Source organism: Castanea sativa, chromosome 11 (genome assembly GCF_040712315.1).
Source record: "Castanea sativa cultivar Marrone di Chiusa Pesio chromosome 11, ASM4071231v1".
Taxonomy (NCBI): Eukaryota; Viridiplantae; Streptophyta; class Magnoliopsida; order Fagales; family Fagaceae; genus Castanea; species Castanea sativa.
The window spans coordinates 29,734,823-29,757,396 of NC_134023.1; the positions used below are offsets into that span (position 1 = coordinate 29,734,823).

General features: G+C 38.4%; 1 protein-coding gene across 1 annotated transcript; it reads left to right on the forward strand.

Annotated features, from left to right (window-relative positions):
- The first annotated feature begins 10,238 nt into the window (after positions 1-10,238).
- Positions 10,239-22,074, forward strand: LOC142615181 (histone H3-like centromeric protein CENH3). The gene is made up of 7 exons (XM_075787877.1): positions 10,239-10,565; positions 10,645-10,691; positions 10,944-10,989; positions 11,080-11,198; positions 12,066-12,140; positions 18,766-18,841; positions 21,768-22,074. The coding sequence occupies exons 1-7, from the start codon at positions 10,511-10,513 to the stop codon at positions 21,821-21,823; spliced, it is 474 nt and encodes a 157-aa protein (XP_075643992.1). The 5' UTR covers positions 10,239-10,510; the 3' UTR covers positions 21,824-22,074.
- The last annotated feature ends 500 nt before the right edge of the window (positions 22,075-22,574 follow it).

A 22,574-nucleotide genomic window follows, 5' to 3' on the forward strand; every position in this document is an offset into this window, starting at 1 on the left:
TTTTTTCTCTTTCTTTTTTGATTACAAAGAAGGGGGGATCCCTATTTCTGTTCTAAGTTGCTCCTTAAATACTCCTCTTTTTGATACTTTGTACACGTGTTGCCCCAACTCCCCCTCAACCTAGATATTTCTTTTCTTAGTGCCTTTGAATAGTAACCAGAAGTTTCCCTTCCACTGTTCAGGTGTCACTTCCCCATTAATGCGGCCAGGGTGGTAGGTGCAGGGTCTTTAATGTGGAGGTGACAGCCTTTATCCTTGGTGTTTCTCTAACATCGGTGCTTCTAGGACATTCAAGGGCTTACCCCTTTTATCCATTGGTTCTGACCATGTCATTGCCTAACGTTTATCATGAAGTCCCGGGTCCTCCGGTGTCCGTCCGAAGAGGAATTCACCCTCGGCTGGATCCTCGGATCCTCGGCGCATGGGCCGACCCATAGTACTAACAAGTTCTAAACTCAAGAGCAGGTCGGCCTTCCTTAGCACGACCCAAAGGCCCATATCTCCATCAGGGTCTTTTTTACTCCCCAAAATAGCCCCTCAAAACACTAATTTTCAACGTCCGAGGAGAAAAATAGGGTTTTGATCTGACGAGAACCTACTCTACACACTTTGTGAGTGATTACACGTGCAGAAATCATTTCGCGTCCCAGAAGATGCCACCTGGCGGTTTTATTTTCAAAAACGCGCGCATTTATGACTGTAAGCCACACTTTGTCTTCCACGTTCAACGGCGAGATGGGTATCCAACGGTCCTCGTCACTCCACGAAAATTTGGGCGGGATAAACATAATTTCGAGGCCGCTTTTCCGCACATCGTGACGCTTCGGGAACCTGCGCCTTCATTTAATTTCCCAGGGGCTAATCCCATCAAAACATCAGCAATCATACTTTACCTGCAGAAAACCGTGGAAATTTGCACACCTTTATCTTTGTAAGTTCTTGCTCTCTCTCTCTTTAACCTTTTCTCCTCGGATATAGTCCTCGACTGTCCTTGTAGACATTCTCCCCTTTAGAGTTTAGCCTTTTGTTCTTTTCTGATGGGTAGGTTTAAGTGTCTAGTTGATACCGCCGCTGGAATGGAAGGCTTCAGAGCCAAGTATCACATTCCCGGCGATGTAGGTTTGAAATATTGCCGGCGAAGCCGTGGCCGGTTGCCCAAAGGAGGGAGAGGTTATTATCCCAATGATAGCCTTTATAAAGGGTGGGATGACCCTCCCAATGAGGCCCGTATGCTGGGAATACCTCCACAACCACCGGTTGTGTCCCGACTGCCTCCCAAACGTTTTTAGAGTTTTGGGTAGCGTCAATGCTCTAAACGAGCAAATGGGTCTAAACCTCACCTGGCACGATGTTGTCTTTCTATACGAGTCCCATAAACTCTCCAAAGTAGGTTACTACATTAAATCCCGCTCCAGCGTCGTTAGGCTAATCTCCTGTCTGCCCAAATCCAACAAAGGCATGAAGGATGACTACCTGATCGTCTCTGGAAACTGGCACGACGGCCTCCACTCGCCCGCCTGAGCGGGGAGATCCGGTGCGACACCTTAGGATTAGCCTTCCTTCCCCCGCACAAACTCCTCCAATATTTACAAAAATACACACTTACATGCATTCACGTTTATTTAGGTTCATCATGTATTGTATGAATCTGACCATATTCGTCTGATTTGGTGTCTTCCTTTGCAGATAAGCGACACGTGCGCCCACGCTTAAGCCACTGCAACGTTGCAGATCTTAACCGGGTACTACGCTCCGTGGTGTTTATCAGCGAGGACCTACAACTCAGAGCGGCTCATCTGATCTTAGGATACACTCCCATCTCCTCGGACTTCCAGGAGATAGAAAACGCCATAGTAGCCGGTGACCGAAGGCGAAGGAAGATAAACGTAGCCCGGCCCCACTTTTTGGACGACCACGATCTCCCTGACGCCCCTGACACCGTTTTATACAGACAGCCCATTGCAGCAACCCCCCTCGCTGTGCATTCTCAGGCGACTGTTGTTCCAGAAGAGCAGGTGTCTTCTTCGCATACGCTAGACGAAGAGATAGATCAATTCCAACTCAAAGACACCGAAAGACCTCAAGGGACTCAGTTCGTCGTACTTTCTGACGAGGAGGAAGAAGCCACCGAGGCCTCTGGAATTGCAGGGTTCATAGTTGCCCGACCAGAAGACGGATCCGAGGAAGATATGGATAGGATGTAGGATCTCCTAACCAAGAGAGGTGCAAAGGTCGCCGGGAAGAAGACGGGGGCGTCCCAAGTTCCCCCATCTTTGCCACCTCCCCTCCTCCAAACTCGAGCCAAAACTTCCGGCCCGAGAATCCCAAGAAGAAGAAAAAGGGGATATTGAGGGGACGATCAGCAAGGACCCCAAAAAACCACGACAACAACCCCCAACGGTTCGGCCAGCAGGCCGGACAAAGGCAAGGGTAGGGCCCGCTCGCCTGAGAGTGGGGAGATCGTGATGAGGCCGAAGGCGCCGAGCACCGCTCACTCCGGTCCCCCGACTTAAGATTGGACGCGTGCTCCCATCTCCCGCCAATCCGATAAGGGCGGTTCAACAAGGCCATGCCCACCACTTGGCCGAAGTGTTGGAGCGCCCTCTTCCGTCGCCCAAGGATATGGAGACCTTGGAAAAAATGAGCCAGCCACAACTATTCCTTTCTTTAAAAAAGGGACCTACAGCCGGTAAGTTTCCCCCTTTTTAGGAATATTCCACTTCTAACAATATTCATAAGTTTTCTACTATTCCTAATTCCACCATATTTTGTTACAGGCCATTCGGTGAGGTCTTCGTAGCCGAGAAGTTCATAGAAGACACTCGAAGAAGGCCGAATCGAGCCGGAGATCGGGATGGAGACCGAGAAGTCCTCTGGGCACGCCCTCGCCGAGAATGAGAAGCTTGTCGCGGAGGTGGCTGATCTGAAGAGAGAAAAGAATGGGGTGGAGTCTAATCTGAAGACCATGAAGACCCAGATAGAAGGGCAGCGCAAACTCCTTCGCGAAAAAGATGATGAGCTCTCCCGAGCCCAAAGGGAACGCTCGGATTTGGAAAAGGAGCTTGCGCTAATGAAAGAAGAAGCCAGCTCATTCCAACGCTCTCTGCTGCATCGCCAAGCGTACGAGCTACGAGGAAAGCGGTAGCAACCACCGGAGGAGCACCGACAGAGGCCTTCGCGGCTTTGTGCCGGGAATACTGTCAGAAAGTCTGGGGGGAAGCCCTAAACGTAGCTGGAGTTCCGCTATCCTCGGATTTGAGGAAGTCCGAGAACGTTTGGCTTCCCCTGGAGATACAGGAGATTGAAGAGGCTCCTGCTGCTACTCCTACCCCTGAGTCAACTCTCCCTGCTCTGCCTCCGATGGTCCCAATACCGATTCCGTATCCTACAGAACCTTTAGGTTCCAACAAAGAGAAGGAAGGAGGAGGGATGCAGAGAAGGATTTGAGCTGGACAGTTGAACCCAACGTCCTTCCAACGAAGACAAGAGGACAAAGGAAAGCAAGTCCCGACTTCCTTTGAGCCGGAGTTGAAAGAGACAGAGGGAACCAAAGACTTCTCGCCAAGATCCTCCTCCTAAATCTTAGGACCTATCTTAGGGCTTCTCATTCTGAATGTTCAGCCTTTATATGTAATATATGTCCAAATGATTAATAAAGAACAACTTTATTTGATTTTCAATCGTGTTGCATCTGTTTTTACTCTATTCTTTTTATAATTATTGCAAAAATTTCCCATTAATACATAGCAAAAGTTTCTCAGAGTAAACAAATCTAACTCCAAGGATTGCACAACCACAACTTCCACATAATCATGCGCATGTTATTAAAGACTTAACAGAAGGTGACATGTTTGAGATATTTAAACAATGCCTTGATTAAAAAGAAGAAAAGACCTCATATAACGATCAAACCCTTGTAATGTATAACACCGTTTCCAGTAGGATGTAAGGTCCGAGGACCATTCCTTACACAAATTTGCTTAACACTTAAAGATATAAAACTTAAGATCCGAATTAATGACCAGTAAGGCACTAATTTCCAGGCGCAATAAGAAATTAACTTTAATCAAGTTTGTGATCCGAGGACAAGACTTAAACAATTTCCCATTAGTTCTTAAGATCAATAAGCTTAAATGTCAATTTGTCCAAAGTAGGAGGTCCAAGGACCCGGCATAACTAAGGTTCTGTTTAACAAATGACAAGACATCAATTTCCACAAGGTTTGTGGTCCGAGGACTGCACTTAACCAAGTTTCTGTTTGATTCTTAAGATTAGTAACTTCAAATGTTAATTTCCCCAAAGTAGGAGGTCCGAAGACCCGGCATAACTAAGGTTCTGTTTAACAAATGACAAGACATCAATTTCCACAAGGTTTGTGGTCCGAGGACTGCACTTAACCAAGTTTCTGTTTGATTCTTAAGATCAGTAACTTCAAATGTTAATTTCCCCAAAGTAGGAGGTCTGAAGACCCGGCATAACTAAGGTTGTTTTAACAAATGACAAGACATCAATTTCCACAAGGTTTGTGGTCCGAGGACTGCACTTAACCAAGTTTCTGTTTGATTCTTAAGATTAGTAACTTCAAATGTTAATTTCCCCAAAGTAGGAGGTCTGAAGACCCGGCATAACTAAGGTTCTGTTTAACAAATGACAAGACATCAATTTCCACAAGGTTTGTGGTCCGGGGACTGCACTTAACCAAGTTTCTGTTTGATTCTTAAGAATAATAACTTCATGCGTCAAAGGTAGTCATAACTTTGAAATGTTCACCGATAAAAGCACATTTTATTAATAATAATATCTTCTAATATTATTTACATTCCATGGGCGTGGTACAATTCTTTCATCTAGGTCAGCTAGCCGATATGACCCTATGCTTGCTACTGATACAATGCGGTAGGGGCCTTCCCAGTTGGGTCCTAACTTACCCCAAGCTGGGTTCTTAGAGGTGCCCACAACTTTTCTTAGTACGAGATCACCAGGTGCAAGTGGCCTTAGCCTCACGTGGGCGTCATATCCCCGTTTTAGCTTCTGTTGATAATAAGCCATTTGGACCATTGCTGCCTCGCGCCGTTCCTCAAGCAAATCTAGGCCTTTTTCCAGGAGTCCATTGTTATTCTCCGGGCTAAAGGAGCTGGTCTTTAGGGTGGGAAAACCAGATTCCAGAGGTATCACCGCCTCGGCTCCATAAGTCATAGAGAATGGAGTTTCTCCTGTGGACTCGCGCGGTGTGGTCCGATACGTCCACGTAACATGAGGGAGCTCTTCTACCCATCTCGCCTTTCGCATCATCCAACCTTTTCTTCAGCCCCACCGACAATGACTTTGTAAACGGCCTCGGCTTGCCCATTTCCTCGAGGATAAGCCGGGGTGGAATACCTATTTATGATACCCATGTCACTACAATACTTCCTAAAAGCCTTACCGTCGAACCGAACACCATTGTCCGAGATGAGTGTGTGTGGTATACCGAATCTGGTAACGATGTTTTTCCGTACAAACTTCTTGGAGTCAATATCTCTTATATTTGCTAAGGGCTCGGCCTCAACCCATTTAGTAAAATAGTTCGTTCCCACGAGAAGCCATCTTTTATTGCTCGTTGCCCTCGAAAATGGCCCAACTATGTCTAGTCCCCACCGTGCGAAGGGCCAAGGACCGGAAAGGGGGTTAAGAACTCCTCCAAAGTTGATGAATATTAGGAGCAAACCTCCGACACCGATCACATTTCCTGGCATAGTCTTGGGCCTCTCTTTGCATATTGGGCCACCAATAACCCTGAGTCAGAGCTCTGTGGGCTAAGGATCTTCCCCCAGTGTGGCTGCCACAAATCCCTTCATGCAATTCTTCTAGAAGCCCTTCCGTTAAATCAGGGTGTACACACAACAAGTACGGTCCTGAAAAGGATCGTTTGTACAGTTTTTGGTCCTCGGACAACCACACCTGGCCCCAAGAACAGTTACGGGCTCAGGCCCAATGAGCCTTAAACAATATGATTTGTAGAGCGTGGGCTTAAAACCCAGGTTAGAAGTGTTTGAGGATTAAATGACAAGCCAAAGATGGTAAACACTTGAAAACAACAAGGAATACTGTAAATCAACCTGCTCGGACGTAAGCCGAGAACTGTTCTTATATTATTTCTCTTTCTTTTTTCTCTTTCTTTTTTGATTACAAAGAAGGGGGATCCCTATTTCTGTTCTAAGTTGCTCCTTAAATACTCCTCTTTTTGATACTTTGTACACGTGTTGCCCCTACTCCCCCTTAGCTTAGATATTTCTTTTCTCAGTGCCTTTGAATAGTAACCAGAAGTTTCCCTTCCACTGTTCAGGTGTCACTTCCCCATTAATGCGGCCAGGGTGGTAGGTGCAGGGTCTTTAATGTGGAGGTGATAGCCTTTATCCTTGGTGTTTCTCTAACACCGGTGCTTCTGGGACATTCAAGGGTTTACCCCTTTTATCCATTGGTTTTGACCATGTCATTGCCTAACGTTTATCATGAAGTCCCGGGTCCTCCGGTGTCCGTCCGAAGAGGAATTCACCCTCGGCTGGATCCTCGGATCCTCGGCGCATGGGCCGACCCGTAGTACTAACAAGTTCTAAACTCAAGAGCAGGTCGGCCTTCCTTAGCACGGCCCAAAGGCCCATATCTCCATCAGGGTCTTTTTTACTCCCCACAATACGTCTATATGCAATCGGTGCAAAACAAAGTGCAAGCACATGACAGTTATATAACAGTTACATTCAATAACTATATATCCTTTCAATTACCATTAAGTGAACGTTTGGTTTGTGCCTCTCCTCCTGCATCTGCGTTTTTTTTTTTTTTTAAACCAACGCCTATTGCACTGTTCATGGGACATGAATAATGCATTTAGGCTAATGAATAGTAACCGTAGTATAAACAGTAATTTTTTTAATATTATTTTTATTGTTTTCAGTTTTCAGTGAAATAAGCGGTATTCAAGTAGACCATAAGACACGGCACAATTCAACAACTATAGCCAAGATGTCCATTGACAACAACAAATCATCTAGAAGTTTATGGCCAATGATATATATATATATATATATATATATATATATATATATATATATATATATATATATGCGCCAAGCCACAATATCAGAAACTTCAATCTATATATCACATATATAAATCACGTCATATGAATTTCAACGCTAATAATATATATTCATAAAACCATGATTATCAAACCATGTCTACACAAAAGAACATGGTCAAGGACACGATTATGCAGAAAATTTTACTATAGAAAATTAAAACACCAAGGTAACAGTTTTCTTAAATTCTAAAACTCAACTACATGTTATACAAACATGATATTGAAAAACTTGGCTCTGATACCAATTGTTGGAAAATTTGGTTTTATATCTCAAACAAAACACACAGCGAAAGCAACAAACATAGATTTATTTCATTCATGATTGATAATATGCACTATGTAAATTTTAGAATTTAAGAACAAAATAGTGTACCTTGGTGTAGTGAAATTCAAAACAAAATATTAGAAGTACTTGGGAACACTTTTAATCTTCATTCCAATTCCACTTTATGCCCAAGAAGTGTGGTCTCTCAATCAGTTTCCAAGGGAAAATAGTTGTGTGGCTTCACTCACACATACATACCATTTCACAATGATGCATCTTTCTCTAATAAAAAAATTATGTATGTTTCTCTTTTTATATTTAATTGGTTATCTAATTGGGTTGGCTTATTGGGCCTTTCCAATTGGGTTTTAGTGTGTGGCTTGGAGTGGGGCAAAAAGGGACCAATAAGACATTAGCTCTAATGGGTCTTGGGTTTTTCTATATAAATATAATTGCACTTTAGGCCTTATTAATAAATTATATCTCAAGACTTTATTATACATGCAAACCCTTTATAAAATATTCGTAGTAATACAAAGTCATAAATGTAGACTGCCACTTTGAAGATTACTACATTTTAATCCTTGAGTACCCGGTTTAATCCTTCAAGTTATTCATCATATATTTATGAAATCCAATTTCATAAATATATACTTTAATATCTCCTTACTAAAGTGGTTAGACCTAACACTCTGACTAACAAAACCCATTAAACTTATCTCAAGGGAATATTTTATATCTCCGTTAAGAGATTATGAATTCCATCTTAAGAATATGTGTTCCATCAACACTAAATGTGGTTGCCCAACATACTGAGGTTTTGATTCGTGACTTTAGATCTCACTCCTGATATATCAAAGCAACTTACTCCTCATGATTAGGTCTATTATTCTTTTAGAATTAAGAGTTCATGCAAATAGAAGTCATGAGATTTATTATTCATTTGACAGTCGTTAGGAAAATAATAAATTTCACAGCGGTCCAGTTCAATATGTTTTGACTCTTAAAACATATCAACATACCAACAAGAAGTCTCCACTTCTATGATTAAGACAAATCATCTTAGTTGATATGTTATAGTCTTCGCAGATGAAATGCTCAATTTCATCACCGACTACGAACTATAATTCTGAGTTTACAAAGAACTTGTGATTTATATCTTCTGTGACTTTTCACATAAATCACATACTATGCATCTTATGGACTATATGATAATGTCCAAATATTCATGTTACCATTATTTTAGATAATAATAAAACAACTTTATTAATCAAAACATTAAGTTATACATAATGTCATACATAACATCATATAATAGGATTTAAGGACACACATCCGAACAATACCCATAAATTGTGGGACATAGTAACCAAGGTAATTAGAACAATAAATTGAGAGTGAAAGAAGAGAGAAAAAGGAAAGAGGAAGTGAAACTTGAGAAATATATGGTAGTGTATACAACAAAAATAACATGCATCTCTAGGCAACCTTTTCCCTCACTCATATAAAAAAAAAAAAAATCAAACCCTCTATAATCTCATTAGAAAATGTAGCTATTTTGACCTACTCTCCAAATCACATAACTTTATAGCCCTATAGGGTTGACAAGGTTGCATAAGTTAGAGTTTGGGCTCTTTTTAGTTTACATTTTGCAGAGATTCCTTTTTCATTTACATTATTATGTCTGCCACCGTAACTATTTACAACTGCTGATAAAACTTTTGGACTTAACAATCATTATATGTAGACCTGTTCTAGGGAAATCCCATAGAGAGAACTAGACTTAACTCCCACACTCAATCCAGAAGCCTTGGCCCAAGAGCACAAAAAAAGGCACCTACATTAGGTAAGTAGTGGGGGAGATGAGGGGTTGGATTAGAGTCCCAAACATTGAGCACCATAAAAGATGCTAATACCATTGCACTATCACTTGAACCTCAAGCATCAAACACCAACATTTTTTTGTTATTATTGGACCATCTTACATAAAAATAGACAATTTTTAAGTTATATATATATATATATCAAAGTCTGTAGTTTATATAGTGTCAATTATTTCTTATTCTCATTCTAATTCAACTTGCATCGAGTACATCCTTCCTAAAAAAAAGGGACAAATTATATTTTAAACCCTATAATTTAATGAAGGTTTTAAATTAAATTCTACATTTTCAAAAGTTTAAAACTAAACACTATACTCTTAAAAATGTTTCAATTCAAACCATAAACTTGAGATCTAAACACAATGATGTCGTGTGGTTATTTCAACATGTGTCTATTATATATGAACATTATTTCACTTCAAGCTATACAAAATTGTTTTGTTTAAGTATTTTTCATCAAGAACTCTATTTGTAATGGATTTTATGGTTTGATCGAAATGTTGTTGAAAGCTTAGGATTTGGTTTTGAAAATTTTAAAAGTGTGAGGTTTAATTTAAAAGCACCTCTAAATTATTTTTTGGTTTTCTCTTTTGAGAATGCACCTTTTGTTTTTGGTTTTTTTTTAAAAAGGAAAATTATGTTTTAAAATATGAGGAGCTCAAAGTTTAAGTGTGTGTTTGACAAAAATTAAAAAGCAAGTTTATTTTACTATTCAGCTTATTTTTGTTATTATTTATGAGCTCACTGTACTTTTTGGTATTATTCATAAATCATACTATACTATTTCAATAAAATAAATAGATTTCAAACGGACCCTAAAAGTGATAAAGTAAATAATAATAAAGGGAAGAGATGAAGGTGTAAAACTAAAGTAGAGGCAAGAAAATTCAGTTTATTACAGTAGTGATAAAAGAAATGAAAAGACTCATCAAAAAAAAAAAAGAAATGAAAAGAGAAATGCGAGAGGTACGGGGATGATGCCCCGCATCTCCAGCACGTTTTTTGTGATTAAAAATCAAAAGTCTGGGTTTAGCGGGAAACGAAATTTTCTACTCCTTTTAATTTGTTTTTCTTTTCTTCTAAAAAGAAAATAAATTATATAACACACACTCTCTCTCAATACTCAGTCACAACTCACAAGACAACGTTTCCACTTGTTACTATGAACTGAGTGAGTGAGTGAGAGAGAGAGAGAGTGTGAGTGCTCTCCCAATTTCTTCTCACCCTTAAAATCACAATCACATGGCGAGGATTAAACACGCTGCTCATAAAAATCCAAATCGAAAAAAATTATCTGGTTCTCTCTCTCTCTCTTTCTACTATATATGTCTGTGTGTATCAATTTCTTCTTAGGGTTTTGATTTGTTTTGTTTCAGATCGCACCGGTGGAGGAGGAGGGGCCTCAACATCTTCTCCAAGAACCGTAACTCTCTTTCCCTTAACTTCGCATTTTCCTTTCCTCTCAAAATGTTCTAACTTTAACCAAAAAAAAAAAAAAAACTGTGTTCTTGTAGGAAGAAAGTTGAGCTGAGCTGTCACACACACTAGTTGAATTTTTCTACATCTTTAATTATTTGAATATTTTCTTTTATCTGCTTTACCAAACAAATACTGCCTCCTTCCTTTGGCTACATTAGGGTTTCTAATTCTTTTTATTCCAATTTTTATATTGAAGTCTCCTAGTGGAAGGTCGAGCCAAACCAACAGGGAGAATCCACAATGTAAGGTTGTTGGGTCAAATCAAATCCGATAATTTTTAATCTGTTTATGTTGACTTATTTAACCAGCTTGTTTGATGATATTTTTTGTAGCTTCAGGACCTCAGCGGAAGAAGCGACGTTATAGGCCAGGAACAGTGGCCCTTCGTGAGATTCGCCACTTTCAGAAGACTTGGAATCTGGTCATTCCAGCTGCTCCTTTCATTAGAGTTGTGAGTTCATTCTCTCTCTCTTTTTTATTTTTTATTTTTTTTTGCTTCAACATTACACGCATACAAGGATGAACGAACATTTGGATATTATGTGCTAGAATACACATTTTAGAAATATATATATATATATATATATATATATATATATATATATTATATTATATGTATAGAGCTTCCGGATGGTGAAAAGTGGAAATTGTTGTTCAATACACCTTTATTTTACCGGGTGGTGAAACTCCTTTGTGCAATTGTACTCTAGTTCTTTGTGTTGCTCCCAAATGATTGGTTAAAACCTCAATTTGCAACAAGTTGCTGTGTTAGGAATTTTAAAATTGTTGTATGCTCTCATAATCAAATTTGGACTACTAGTTGTGTCAATTCTATGTTCACAAAAGTAGAAATTTTATTTTGGATACCCATTGGGGGAACCCTGTTTTGTGTGTTCACTTTGACCATGCTATCTCCCACTTGGAGCAAACGTTGGCAAGTGTATTGATGTTTGGAATTGTGGAATCCTTTATGCTCTTACTGTCAAGATTGCACTGTTAATCTGAGATTCTTGTAAATTCTCTGATATGGTCATAAAACACATTTTGAATGTCAGTATATATTTATATATATTCCTGTATTTGGAAATTTTGAATTCCATTCTCTTTTAAGATATTCCATTGAATCTTTTTTTAGTATTTTTATGACCAATTTGATCAACACAGCTCTGCAAAACAGTGCAAGATAGGCTTTGTTAGAATTGGGTTGTGGAGAAGTATTATCCTCTTAGTTGATGTTTCTCTTTTCATTGACTTTTGTGCAGTAGTTTTGGTATGAGGTATGATCTCATAGGCACATAATCCTCGTCATTTGTTGTAGGTAAGACAATTATCACTGCAATTCTCTCCAGAGATTAGTCGTTGGGCAGCAGAAGCTTTAGTAGCACTACAGGAGGTATGTAACTATTTCTTATGTTTTTAATTTTTTTTCTTATTTATTTTAGACTCGGGCTAGTCACTTGTCTGCCTGCATGTCTTGGAAATGGTACTCTGGATAATTTGTTTTTTTGGTTGATTTGGAATTGCATGTACGTACTTTATTTTATTTATTTTTGAACATGGCATGCTCAAGAGTATGATATTTTCCATAGATGATATTGCTTGTTGAATCAGTGACTCGGTGTTGTGAACAAGACTTGTTTGTTCAGTTCTCTGCATATTTACATTTTATTTGTTAGTTCTCATTACTTTGTCCTCTGAATCTCTGATTGAGAGAGCAACATTGTTTGTTTTCCACTCTATATTGGTTCAGAAGTATTAATCAATTCCGAGTGGAAATTAACAAATAAGATGTATTAGAATGAGCAAATAGGATCACTAAACCTGACCCCAAATAGGTAGCCTATGGTTGATTAGTAACAGATGGAAACAAAAAATTCGTTATAATAACAATAACTTCTGTTCATTCTATTTTTTATGAGAAATTTTCCTAGAAAGAGAGTTCGTTAACTCTCAAATGGTGTTGAAAATTCTCTCTTCTTCAATATCAGTACCTCAACATTGATGCAGCACAAAATTCTTGAAGGGATTTGCGGGAAACAAAAATAACAAGGAAAAAAAAAAAATCTAAGAATCAACTTTGCCAAGTGGCTTACTGTTTGGGTCGGATTAAGGCTGATGCAATCATGCCAGTTGTTAGTTGGAGGCTAAGGATTACTTGTTGTGTTACAGGTTTCAAAGTGCTTCGTACCCACATAGTGATCGGTTTGTAGTTTTAAACTAGGTTGTATGCCTGATCTAAGGGTGTCTGCCTGATCTAAGATGGTGGCTCCATGGAAAATAAAGCTTCTTCTTGACATCTTCATTGAGGCCTTTCCTACTCAAGGCCATTTTCTCATCTTTGACTGCATTTCTCACCATCTAATTATCAAATTGTGACACATTATTAGTAGTACACCTATTCCCTTGTCTTAGACTTTTCCACTGATCTAGAAATTCACCCTGTTAGGGATTGGGGTTGGTCTTTCTCTTTAAAATTTTCCTTTATTTTGACCTAATTGGTTATGGCAGGTTGGTTACTCCTAGGAAAGACCTATTCGGTACTTTGCCAGAATGATATAGCTCAATCTACGACCCTGACCTTATTGTTATCTATCAAGTTGTATCACTCAAAGCGGTCCATCTCACATATACAATAACCAGTGGAGGCCTTTATGTTTAGGCGACCATCAAAAGTAAGCACTTCCACTTTGATATTTCTATCACCCTTTCATCAAGGCCTCTATGTTACCAACGGTCAAGATGAATTTGAAAACTGAAAATGTGTCCTAGACTTGAGTCTCTATAGGAATTGATTGTTGGTTTTGTTTAGGTGGCTCCATGATATGAACTCCACCAACAGTTGTGATGAAACCCGATAACAATGATGGCTTGGAACCCCAAAATCGTTTAGACAAGATTTGTTGAGCCTTGACCCATCATCTAATCAGATGAAACACCAAGACTACGTTGGATTGAAAACGCCACACCAAGAATTCCTAAGAAACTCTCAAGAATCAAGGTGATAAGTTTGTTTGTTTGAACGCCACAAGATTAACTTGATAAGTTCAAGAGTTCTTTTAAGAACCAAGAGGAACACAAGACCTCACAAGGAGAATAATTTTTCTGAAAACCAAAATTGATTTTTAAAATTCGTACTACCCATCTATATACCTAGAACAACCCTCCAAGAATAGGCAAACTCATAATTACAGCTTTAAAAATAGCACAAAAATGAACCTCAACAAGTTCTCACGTTTTTTGGATTCTTGGACTTTTAAAGGCAGCCAAACAAGCTAAATGACTAGATTTAATGTATTTTAATTTGCCTCTTCAAGTGCTTTGATGACATGGACTAAGCCTTGATTATTATCTAAGCCCATCTTGGTCTTTTCAGAATCAGCTCAATTCTCTTGGACTAGCCCATTTAGTGCTTCCTTGAAATGTTTGGCTCTAAGTCTTGTAATTGGGCCACTAGGAAGTGACAAAGGGTCATGTGGGTCATGTGCAAATTCAACTCCATTTCCACGTATATGATCAGCATGACCAGCTCCTTGATTTGCATCATTCTCCCCCTCTTGAGAGGGATTTGTCCTCAAATCATCACTTACATCAAAAGGAGACAAATTAGCAACATTAAAGCTTGCACTAGCACCATACTCACCTGGTAAGTCAAGCTTGTAGGCATTATCATGATGCGCTCCACTACTTGAAAGGGTCCATCACCTCGTGGTAGGAGTTTTGAACGCTGTTTTTCTGGAAAACGATCCTTCCTGAAGTGCAACCAAACCCAATCTCCTGGTTCAAACACTACCTTCTTGCGTCCCTTGTTGGCTTGATGGACATATTGTTGAGTCCTCCTTTCGATGTTCAGCCGTGCCTTTTCATGAATCATCTTTACAAATTCTGCTTTCTTTTTGCCATCTAAGTTCACACGTTCACTCAAAGGTAAAGAAGTTAAATCCAAAGGTGACAATGGGTTAAAACCATAAACAATTTCAAATGGTGAAAACTTAGATGCAGAATGTATACTTCTATTGTAAGCAAATTCAACATGTGGGAAACAATCTTTCCATGTTTTCAAGTTCTTTTTAATGATAGCACGCAACAAAGAAGACAAAGTTCTATTTACTACTTCAGTTTGACCATCCGTTTGTGGATGACAAGTAGTAGAAAACAACTTGGTTCCCAACTTTCCCCACAAAGTCTTCCAAAAGTAACTCAAAAACTTTGCATCTCTATCAGAAACGATGGTCCTAGGCATACCATGTATCCTAACAATTTCTTTGAAGAATAAATCAGCTATATGTGATGCATCATCAGTTTTGTGACATGCAATGAAGTGTGCCATCTTGGAAAATCTATCTACCACCACAAAAACTGAATTTCTCCCCCTCTAGTCCTAGGTAAACTTAAAACAAAATTCATAGAAATATCAGTCCAAGGTTTACTAGGTATTGGCAAAGGGGTGTACAAACCATGGGGTTTCAACTTAGACCTAGCCTGTTTACACGTGATACACTTCTCACAGACTCTTTCCACATCACGTTTCATATAAGGCCAAAAAAAATGATCATGCAAAATTTCTAAAGTCTTAGCTACACCAAAATGACTCATCAAACCACCACCATGAGCTTCTCTCACGAGCAATTCACGCAAAGAACACCTAGGCACACACAGTTTATTCTCCCAAAACAAAAATCCATCATGCTTATAAAACTTACCAAATGCCACTTTTTCACATGCATTGAACACATCACCAAAATCAGAATCTTGTGCATATACATCCTTAATATATTCAAAGCCAAGCATTTTTGTATCTAAAATGGAAAGTAAAGCATACTTTCGGGACAATGCATCAGCCACCACATTTTCCTTACCTTGCTTATATTTGATCACATAAGGAAATGTTTCAATGAATTCCACCCACTTGGCATGGCGTTTGTTCAACCTTTGCTGTCCTTTCAAATGCTTCAAAGATTCATGGTATGTGTGAATCACAAATTCTTTTGGCCATAGGTAGTGTTGCCAATTTTCCAAAGCCCTTACCAAGGCATACATCTCCTTATCATAAGTGGGGTAATTTAGGGCTGTCCCTCCCAACTTTCACTGAAATAAGCAATTGGACGGCCTTCTTGCATCAAAACAGCTCCAATACTTATTCCTGAAGCATTACACTCAATTTCAAAAGTTTTAGCAAAGTTAGGTAAAACAAGCAAAGGTGCATTAGTTAACTTTTCTTTGATCTGATTAAATGCCTTTTCTTGTTCTTTCCCCCACTTAAACGGCACATTTTTCTTAATGATTTTAGTAAGAGGGGCGGCTAAGCTACTAAAATCACGCACAAACCGTCTATAGAAACTAGCCAAGCCATGGAAACTCCTCACTTGGCTGATTGTTGTAGGCGTTGGCCACTCTTGGATTGCCTTCACCTTTTCCTCGTCCACCTCAATTCCACTTTTACTAACAACAAAACCAAGAAACACAAGCTTATCCGTACAAAAGGTGCACTTTTTGAGGTTAGCAAACAATCTTTCTTCCCTTAGAATTTCCAAAACAGATTTCAAATTTATTACATGTTCTTCCAAATTTTTGCTATAAATTAGGATATCATCAAAATACACAATTACAAATTTACCAATAAATGCACGCAAAACATGGTTCATCAAACGCATAAAAGTGCTTGGAGCATTAGTTAAGCCGAAAGGCATCAATAACCACTCATACAAACCATACTTAGTCTTAAAAACAGTTTTCCATTCATCACCTTCCTTCATCCTAATCTGATGGTAACCGCTCTTAAGATCAATTTTTGTAAAGACACAAGAACCATGTAATTCATCCAGCATATCATCTAATCTAGGAATGGGATGACGATATTTTACCGTTATGTTGTTGATGGCTCGGCAGTCAACACATATCCTCCATGTTCCATCCTTCTTAGGAACTAATAACATCGGGACCGCACAAGAACTCATGCTTTCACGCACGTATCCCTTCTCCAATAATTCACCTACTTGCCTCTAAAGTTCCTTGGTCTCCTCGGGATTACTCCTATAAACAGGTCGGTTTGGAATTGATGCACCAGGTATGAAATCAATTTGATGTTCAATCCCTCGAATTGGAGGTAAACCATTAGGTACCTCTTCAGGAATGACATCTTCAAACTCCTGTAAAAGAGAAACAACATTGCTCGGCAAAGTTCCGACGAGATCATTAGTACATAAAAGAGCCTCCTTGTACATGAGTATAACAAGGGGCTGGTGTGAAAATAATGCTCTCTTTATCTCACTTTTTTTTGCAATGTAATTGAATTTTTCCTCTCCTGCTCTCATTATGGCCGAAATCATCTCTCTTTCTTTTTCACTCTAATCAATGTTTTTCTCTCCTTTTTTTTTAACTCTTTTTTTTTTTTTTCAATTTCGGCCCTCCTTTCTTTTTCTTTTTTTTTTTTTTTTCATTTGATATTTGTAACTTTAATTGGTCCTCCCTGACCTGTTTTGGAGTTAATGGCACAAGAGTAATGGGTTGCCCTTTAAAAGTGAAAGAATACTCATGCCCTCACTCCATGCCCTCATTACTAGCATTGTGCCTGCCTCCCAGTCATTCTTTGGAATGAAGCCTCCATTAAATCTATTCAGGCATGGGTCCCAGTGTGATTTGATTGATCTTTGCTGATAAGTCTTGGATTGCTTTCAATAGAGTTTTCAAGGTGTGTTTCAAAACAAATTGGGATTCAGAACCAGAGAGGGCATAGACTACGTGACCACTGTGCAAAAGCATGTAATGTGTGCTAGACTATATGTGATTGAGATTAGCAAGCAAGATTCTTCACAAATTAATTTTTCATGTAAAATAAAGGCTAGAGTAGGAAGTTAGTCAATAATTCAAATGGCTAAACTGCAATCAAGTAGTACCAACATTCATGGTACTGAAGGTGATTGTTGGAATTCAAAAACTTCAACTGGGTAAGGTGAGCTCAACAGTTCAAAATGAGGTTAAGCAAAGATTTATTTATTTATTTTGGCTCAAGGGGTGACCAAAGAAATAATTGTTGACAATTAATTAAAACCAGCAGTTAAAATAATGATGAATGAAACCATAACAGCAAACATGCTTCCTGATGCTGGTAATTGTAAATTGATAATCATCACATTATCCTAATCTCAGCTCATGCAGCCAGCATATTGATTGGGGTGGATGGATTGAACTTTACTGTCCCTTAACCGAGAGACTTATGTTGTGCAATGCTTGCTTCTTCAGCATAATAAGGAAGCTATTCATCCTTTGGTTGTTTTTATGCTTATTACATATGCCAGAAATATACTGTTCAAGGGCTTGCTTCATTTTGTTGCAGCTGGAAATTGATTTTGATAACCATCAATGGTACTTCATAAGCACCATTATCTGTGTTTTACATGTTCTACTTCATTCTCATATCTCTACTGGAAAATGCCTAATCGCCAAATTGTTTGGGTTTAGTTGCCGGGATATCATTATCCCACGTGTAACATAGGCTGCCACATCTTTTCTAAAGTCTTCTCACTTGTTCCTTTTGTTACATTTCCCCAAAACCACTCAGTGGTGTTATCACTGAAATCCACAGTTGCACACAATTAATCCATATAAAATGACTTTCAAATGTTCAGTCACTGAGCTTAATTCTTCACTTCTGCTGGGCTCATTTCAAATGTGATAGGTATTGTTTGCTGATGGATATTCTTTAATCTTGATACACCATGGTCTCTTTTTTGAACTTATAATGGAATTGCAAAGGAGGTTTCATTGCATAGGAGGTACTGTGGCTCTAGATATAATGGAATTACAAAACTTAGTGTCAACTGACCATGAAGGGTTAAAATGTGAAAGTTTACAAAGTCAATTGCATAGAAACTCTCTTTTGGTAACATTTGCGTTCTTAATATATGGCAAAGATTTGTGTTTTGATTCAAATTTTGACTAGATAAGGAAAGACAGTGCTGTTCTGAATTGCTACAATCATTGACATAAAGACCTAACTCTTTGGTTTTTTATATGTCTAGGCAGCGGAGGATTTTTTGGTCCATTTATTTGAAGATGCAACACTCTGTACAGTTCATGCGAAGCGTGTAACTCTGAGTAAGTTAAACTTGAGACTTTAAATTTGCAGGTCATGAATCAATCTTTGGTAATAAAGTATGTAAAATTGATAAAGGCTTTTTTTCTCTATAAATAGTTTTTGCAAAATTCAGATCACTTATAAACCAGTGGTTCTTGGGTACCTCAGAAGGACATAACCACCTTAAATTTATAGGCATGCTGAATCCAAGTTTTATGTCTTTTCTAAGTTAATTTTCTGCAAATCCTAGTTCTTTGGGCCTGGCTAGACTGATTGTACAGGACAAATAGTTTTACTCAAAGGAAATGGAATACGGCAGTTGCTTCACTATATATATATATATTTGTTTCAGATAAACAACGAAACACTTTGGCATCACAATTTTATGTTCATATTTCTTCAATCTGCATACCCACAAATATGATGTACAACATATGCTAGCTTGAACGTTATTCCTTTCGTCTATGTTGTGCCGGGAGGTAAATTTCTCTGAATGCTAGGACGGTGTTTGGTTTGATTTGTATTCATTTTCAGTTTTTTGTGGAAGTTAGTGTTGTTAAAAGCGCTAAGCTCACTTAAGCGCAAAGGCCTTTTGGAGCCTAGGCGCAAAGCGCAAGTGCGCTCTTGATTGATGCGAAGTGCACATTAAAATTTTTTTTTTAATAAATTAAAAAAAAATTATTAATGATTAATACAACAATTAAGTGATCAATTAATCATATAAATTACAGTAAAACATTTTATATAATTTATAAAACATTTGTATGATTCTATTGTGCTTTACAAAATATATTCAACCATGATATTTGATGGCCATGATTACAAAACGTGGTTGAATCAAAATAGAAGTATAGAACCAAGAAGGAAGAGGCTAAAAAGTACTAGAATGTTAAGTAATGTTATTTTTGTGAGGGTTTGATTTAGTGTTTGTTTGTGTGGTTATGGTTAAAAGTTTAAAAATATCTAAAAAGATAGGATTAGGTGTATTGTAGCACACCACACTATTAGTTTTTGTATATTAAATCAATGGCTTATATCAAACATATTTAGATCTAATGGCTAAAAATCAAATCAAATTTTTTTTTTTAAAATTTATGAAAAGCTAAAAAAAGCGCGCTTTTGTGAGGGCGCTTCGCTTTAGAGGGAAAAAGCCCAAGGGCTCTGCGCTTTATTCTTAAGCGCGCTTTTAACAACACTATGCGGAACCCTCTGCAAAAAATTGTTTGGTTTACAAATTTATACTCAGTTTTCATTTTCAGTATCCAAAAAAAGTGGGTTTGAATACAAAAAATGAACAACTTTTGACTGTTTTCATTTCTAACAAAAATGAATATAATGACATTTTTGTAATAAACACAAAATTGTGGCCTACACATTCAACTTTAATTATTTATTCTCTCTCTCTCTCTCTCTCTCTCTTTGGTACCAAAACCATCAGCCCATGACAACAATTTCTCTCTTCTTTCATTCTCTGTCTCCAAGGTAAGACCCTTCATTCTCTCTCTCTTGGGCAAGCTCTATCGGTTGAGTTCAAACAGTGGTTTGGGTTTCTTTTTTTGGGCACTAAGTCGACTGAGTTTTGTGGTGGTGAATCTAGGTTGTGATTGTGGGTTTGGTGGTGGCCATGGTAGGTGTGGGTATGGGCGTGGGTGTGGTGATGGTAGTGTGGGTTGGCCGTGGGTTTGGTTATGGCTATGGTGATGGGTGTTGCTGTGGCTGTGGATATGGTTGTGGTTGGGTGTACCGGGGGAGGAAATGGTGGTGTGGGTTTGGCTGTAGCTGTGGTGATGTAGGTGGTTGTGGGTTGTGGTTGGGTGTACTGGTGGGGGAAATGGTGGTGGGTGGTGTGGTGTGGCTGTGCTTCTGTATGTTCAAATGAGATGGATTTTGATCAGTTGCGGTGGTAATGGAGGTGGGTGCTAGGTTTGGTTTTGGTTTGACCGTTGCTGTTGTTGTGTTGAATTTTCAATCGAAAGATATAAAGTGGAAAAAGTTGAAAAATAAACAAAAACTAGATCAAAAAATTTATGCCAAACATAAAATGGGTTGGGTCAAGAAAATGAGTTTAGGATTTGAGAAATAGAAAATGAGTTCAAAAAATGAAGAGAGAAAATGAATACACCCCCAAAGAGAACCAAACAGGGCCTAGATTTGCAGTGTTTGGATAAGCTTAAAATCTAGCTTATTTTCACTGCTAGTTTATGTACAGTTTTTTAAAGTCTCACTTTTCCTAAGATTAACTACACTTATACCCATTTTTATTTTAGGCAAAGTGGAAGTCTTACGTAGATTTGACTTCTATTTTGCTTAACAGATTGGAAAACACATCTTAGCCAAATCAGTCCAGAAGACATGCTATTTTTTTACACAGAAATAACAAACCAAATATGACAAGATACACAGAATGATTAGTAGCCTACTTCCCAGTGTAATATTTTAGTATTTTGAGGCATGGATGGCAAGTGCTTTCCACTAAAAGCGATAGGTAGAGGGTCAACTGCTCCAACAAACAATTGGGGGTAAGGCTGTATATTATGGGTTCATGATTTCATCCAAGCCATGCAAAAGTGGGAGTTTTGTGCACCAAATATGACCTTAGGCATGGATGGTCAAGGCTTAAGTTTTTAGCTTTCGTCTCGAAAAAATTGTTGCTATTTTTTGTGAAAAATACGATGCTCAATAAAAAAGAAATATTCTTCTGGATGCTAGTGGAAAATAAGAGTTGATGGATGAAAATAGCGGGAGTCTTTGGTGATATTGTTGATATTATCAGACTTGTTCGATTAGCCACCAATTAAAGCTAATGCCATTTATTCAATAAGTCATGCAATCTATGTCTTGGTCTATCAATTATAGTTTTTAACATAAAGGTTTTAGTTAGTCTTTCTGACTGTTGTACTTAATATTCGAAATTTTGAAACATGTTTCATTTGCTATTTCTGACAGTGAAGAAAGATTTTGAGTTGGCACGTCGGCTTGGAGGGAAAGGAAGGCCTTGGTGAGGGCACCAGCAATTGGAATTGTTCTTAAACTGACAGCAATTTCCATTTTTTTTCTTTACTATTTCCTTGTAGTTTGAGTATAGTTATGTAGGAAGCAATCTCACTTTATGTGACATGATGTATTATCATCTGATGTAGTTGTCTGATCATTCAACATATAGGATACTGGCATGTAAGGTTCTGACTTTAGATATTAAGGTGACGTGCGGAATGGAATGGAAAATAGAATCTAAAATATATTGAAGAAGGTCCATGATCTCCGTTGCTAAAAAATGCTAGTTATGCTTTTAAAGGGTTAATGCGAATTTCCGTCAGGCTGAAGCCAGGGACCAGTGTTCAGCATTGGAACTTCTTTTATGAGCACATTGCAGTCCTTAGTGTTAGAGCACTAGCATTACCTGTGCTAAATGTCAAATCAAACACTGAAAAATATTCACACGAGATGTTTTAAATACCAAAAAATTCGGCATAGGTGAATAGAATTGTTTTGAATTTGGAACAGTATGGACACTAATGCTAAATTTTTTATCTTCTCACATATCTATCTCAACACTCGTCTGCCTCTCCCTTTCTCTGAGTCCTCTCTCTATTTCAACCTCTCTTTCAAAGTGATCTTTGGCCCAAAGCTGATCTTGCCAAGCACCCGCCTCTTCTTCTGCCTCTCGCCAAGTTGCCTGCCTCTGCTGAGCTTTGCCTAATCTCACCATGCATCGAATCACTTTCTTTGATTTTTTTGCTTAAGGTTGCTTTT

Coding starts and splice junctions, on each gene's coding strand:
- LOC142615181 (XM_075787877.1), top strand. CDS start 10,511: ATGGCGAGGATTAAACACGCTGCTCATAAAAATCCAAATCGAAAAAAA. Junction 10,566..10,644: donor AAATCGAAAAAAATTATCTG/GTTCTCTCTCTC, acceptor GTTTTGTTTCAG/ATCGCACCGGTGGAGGAGGA. Junction 10,990..11,079: donor CAACAGGGAGAATCCACAAT/GTAAGGTTGTTG, acceptor TATTTTTTGTAG/CTTCAGGACCTCAGCGGAAG.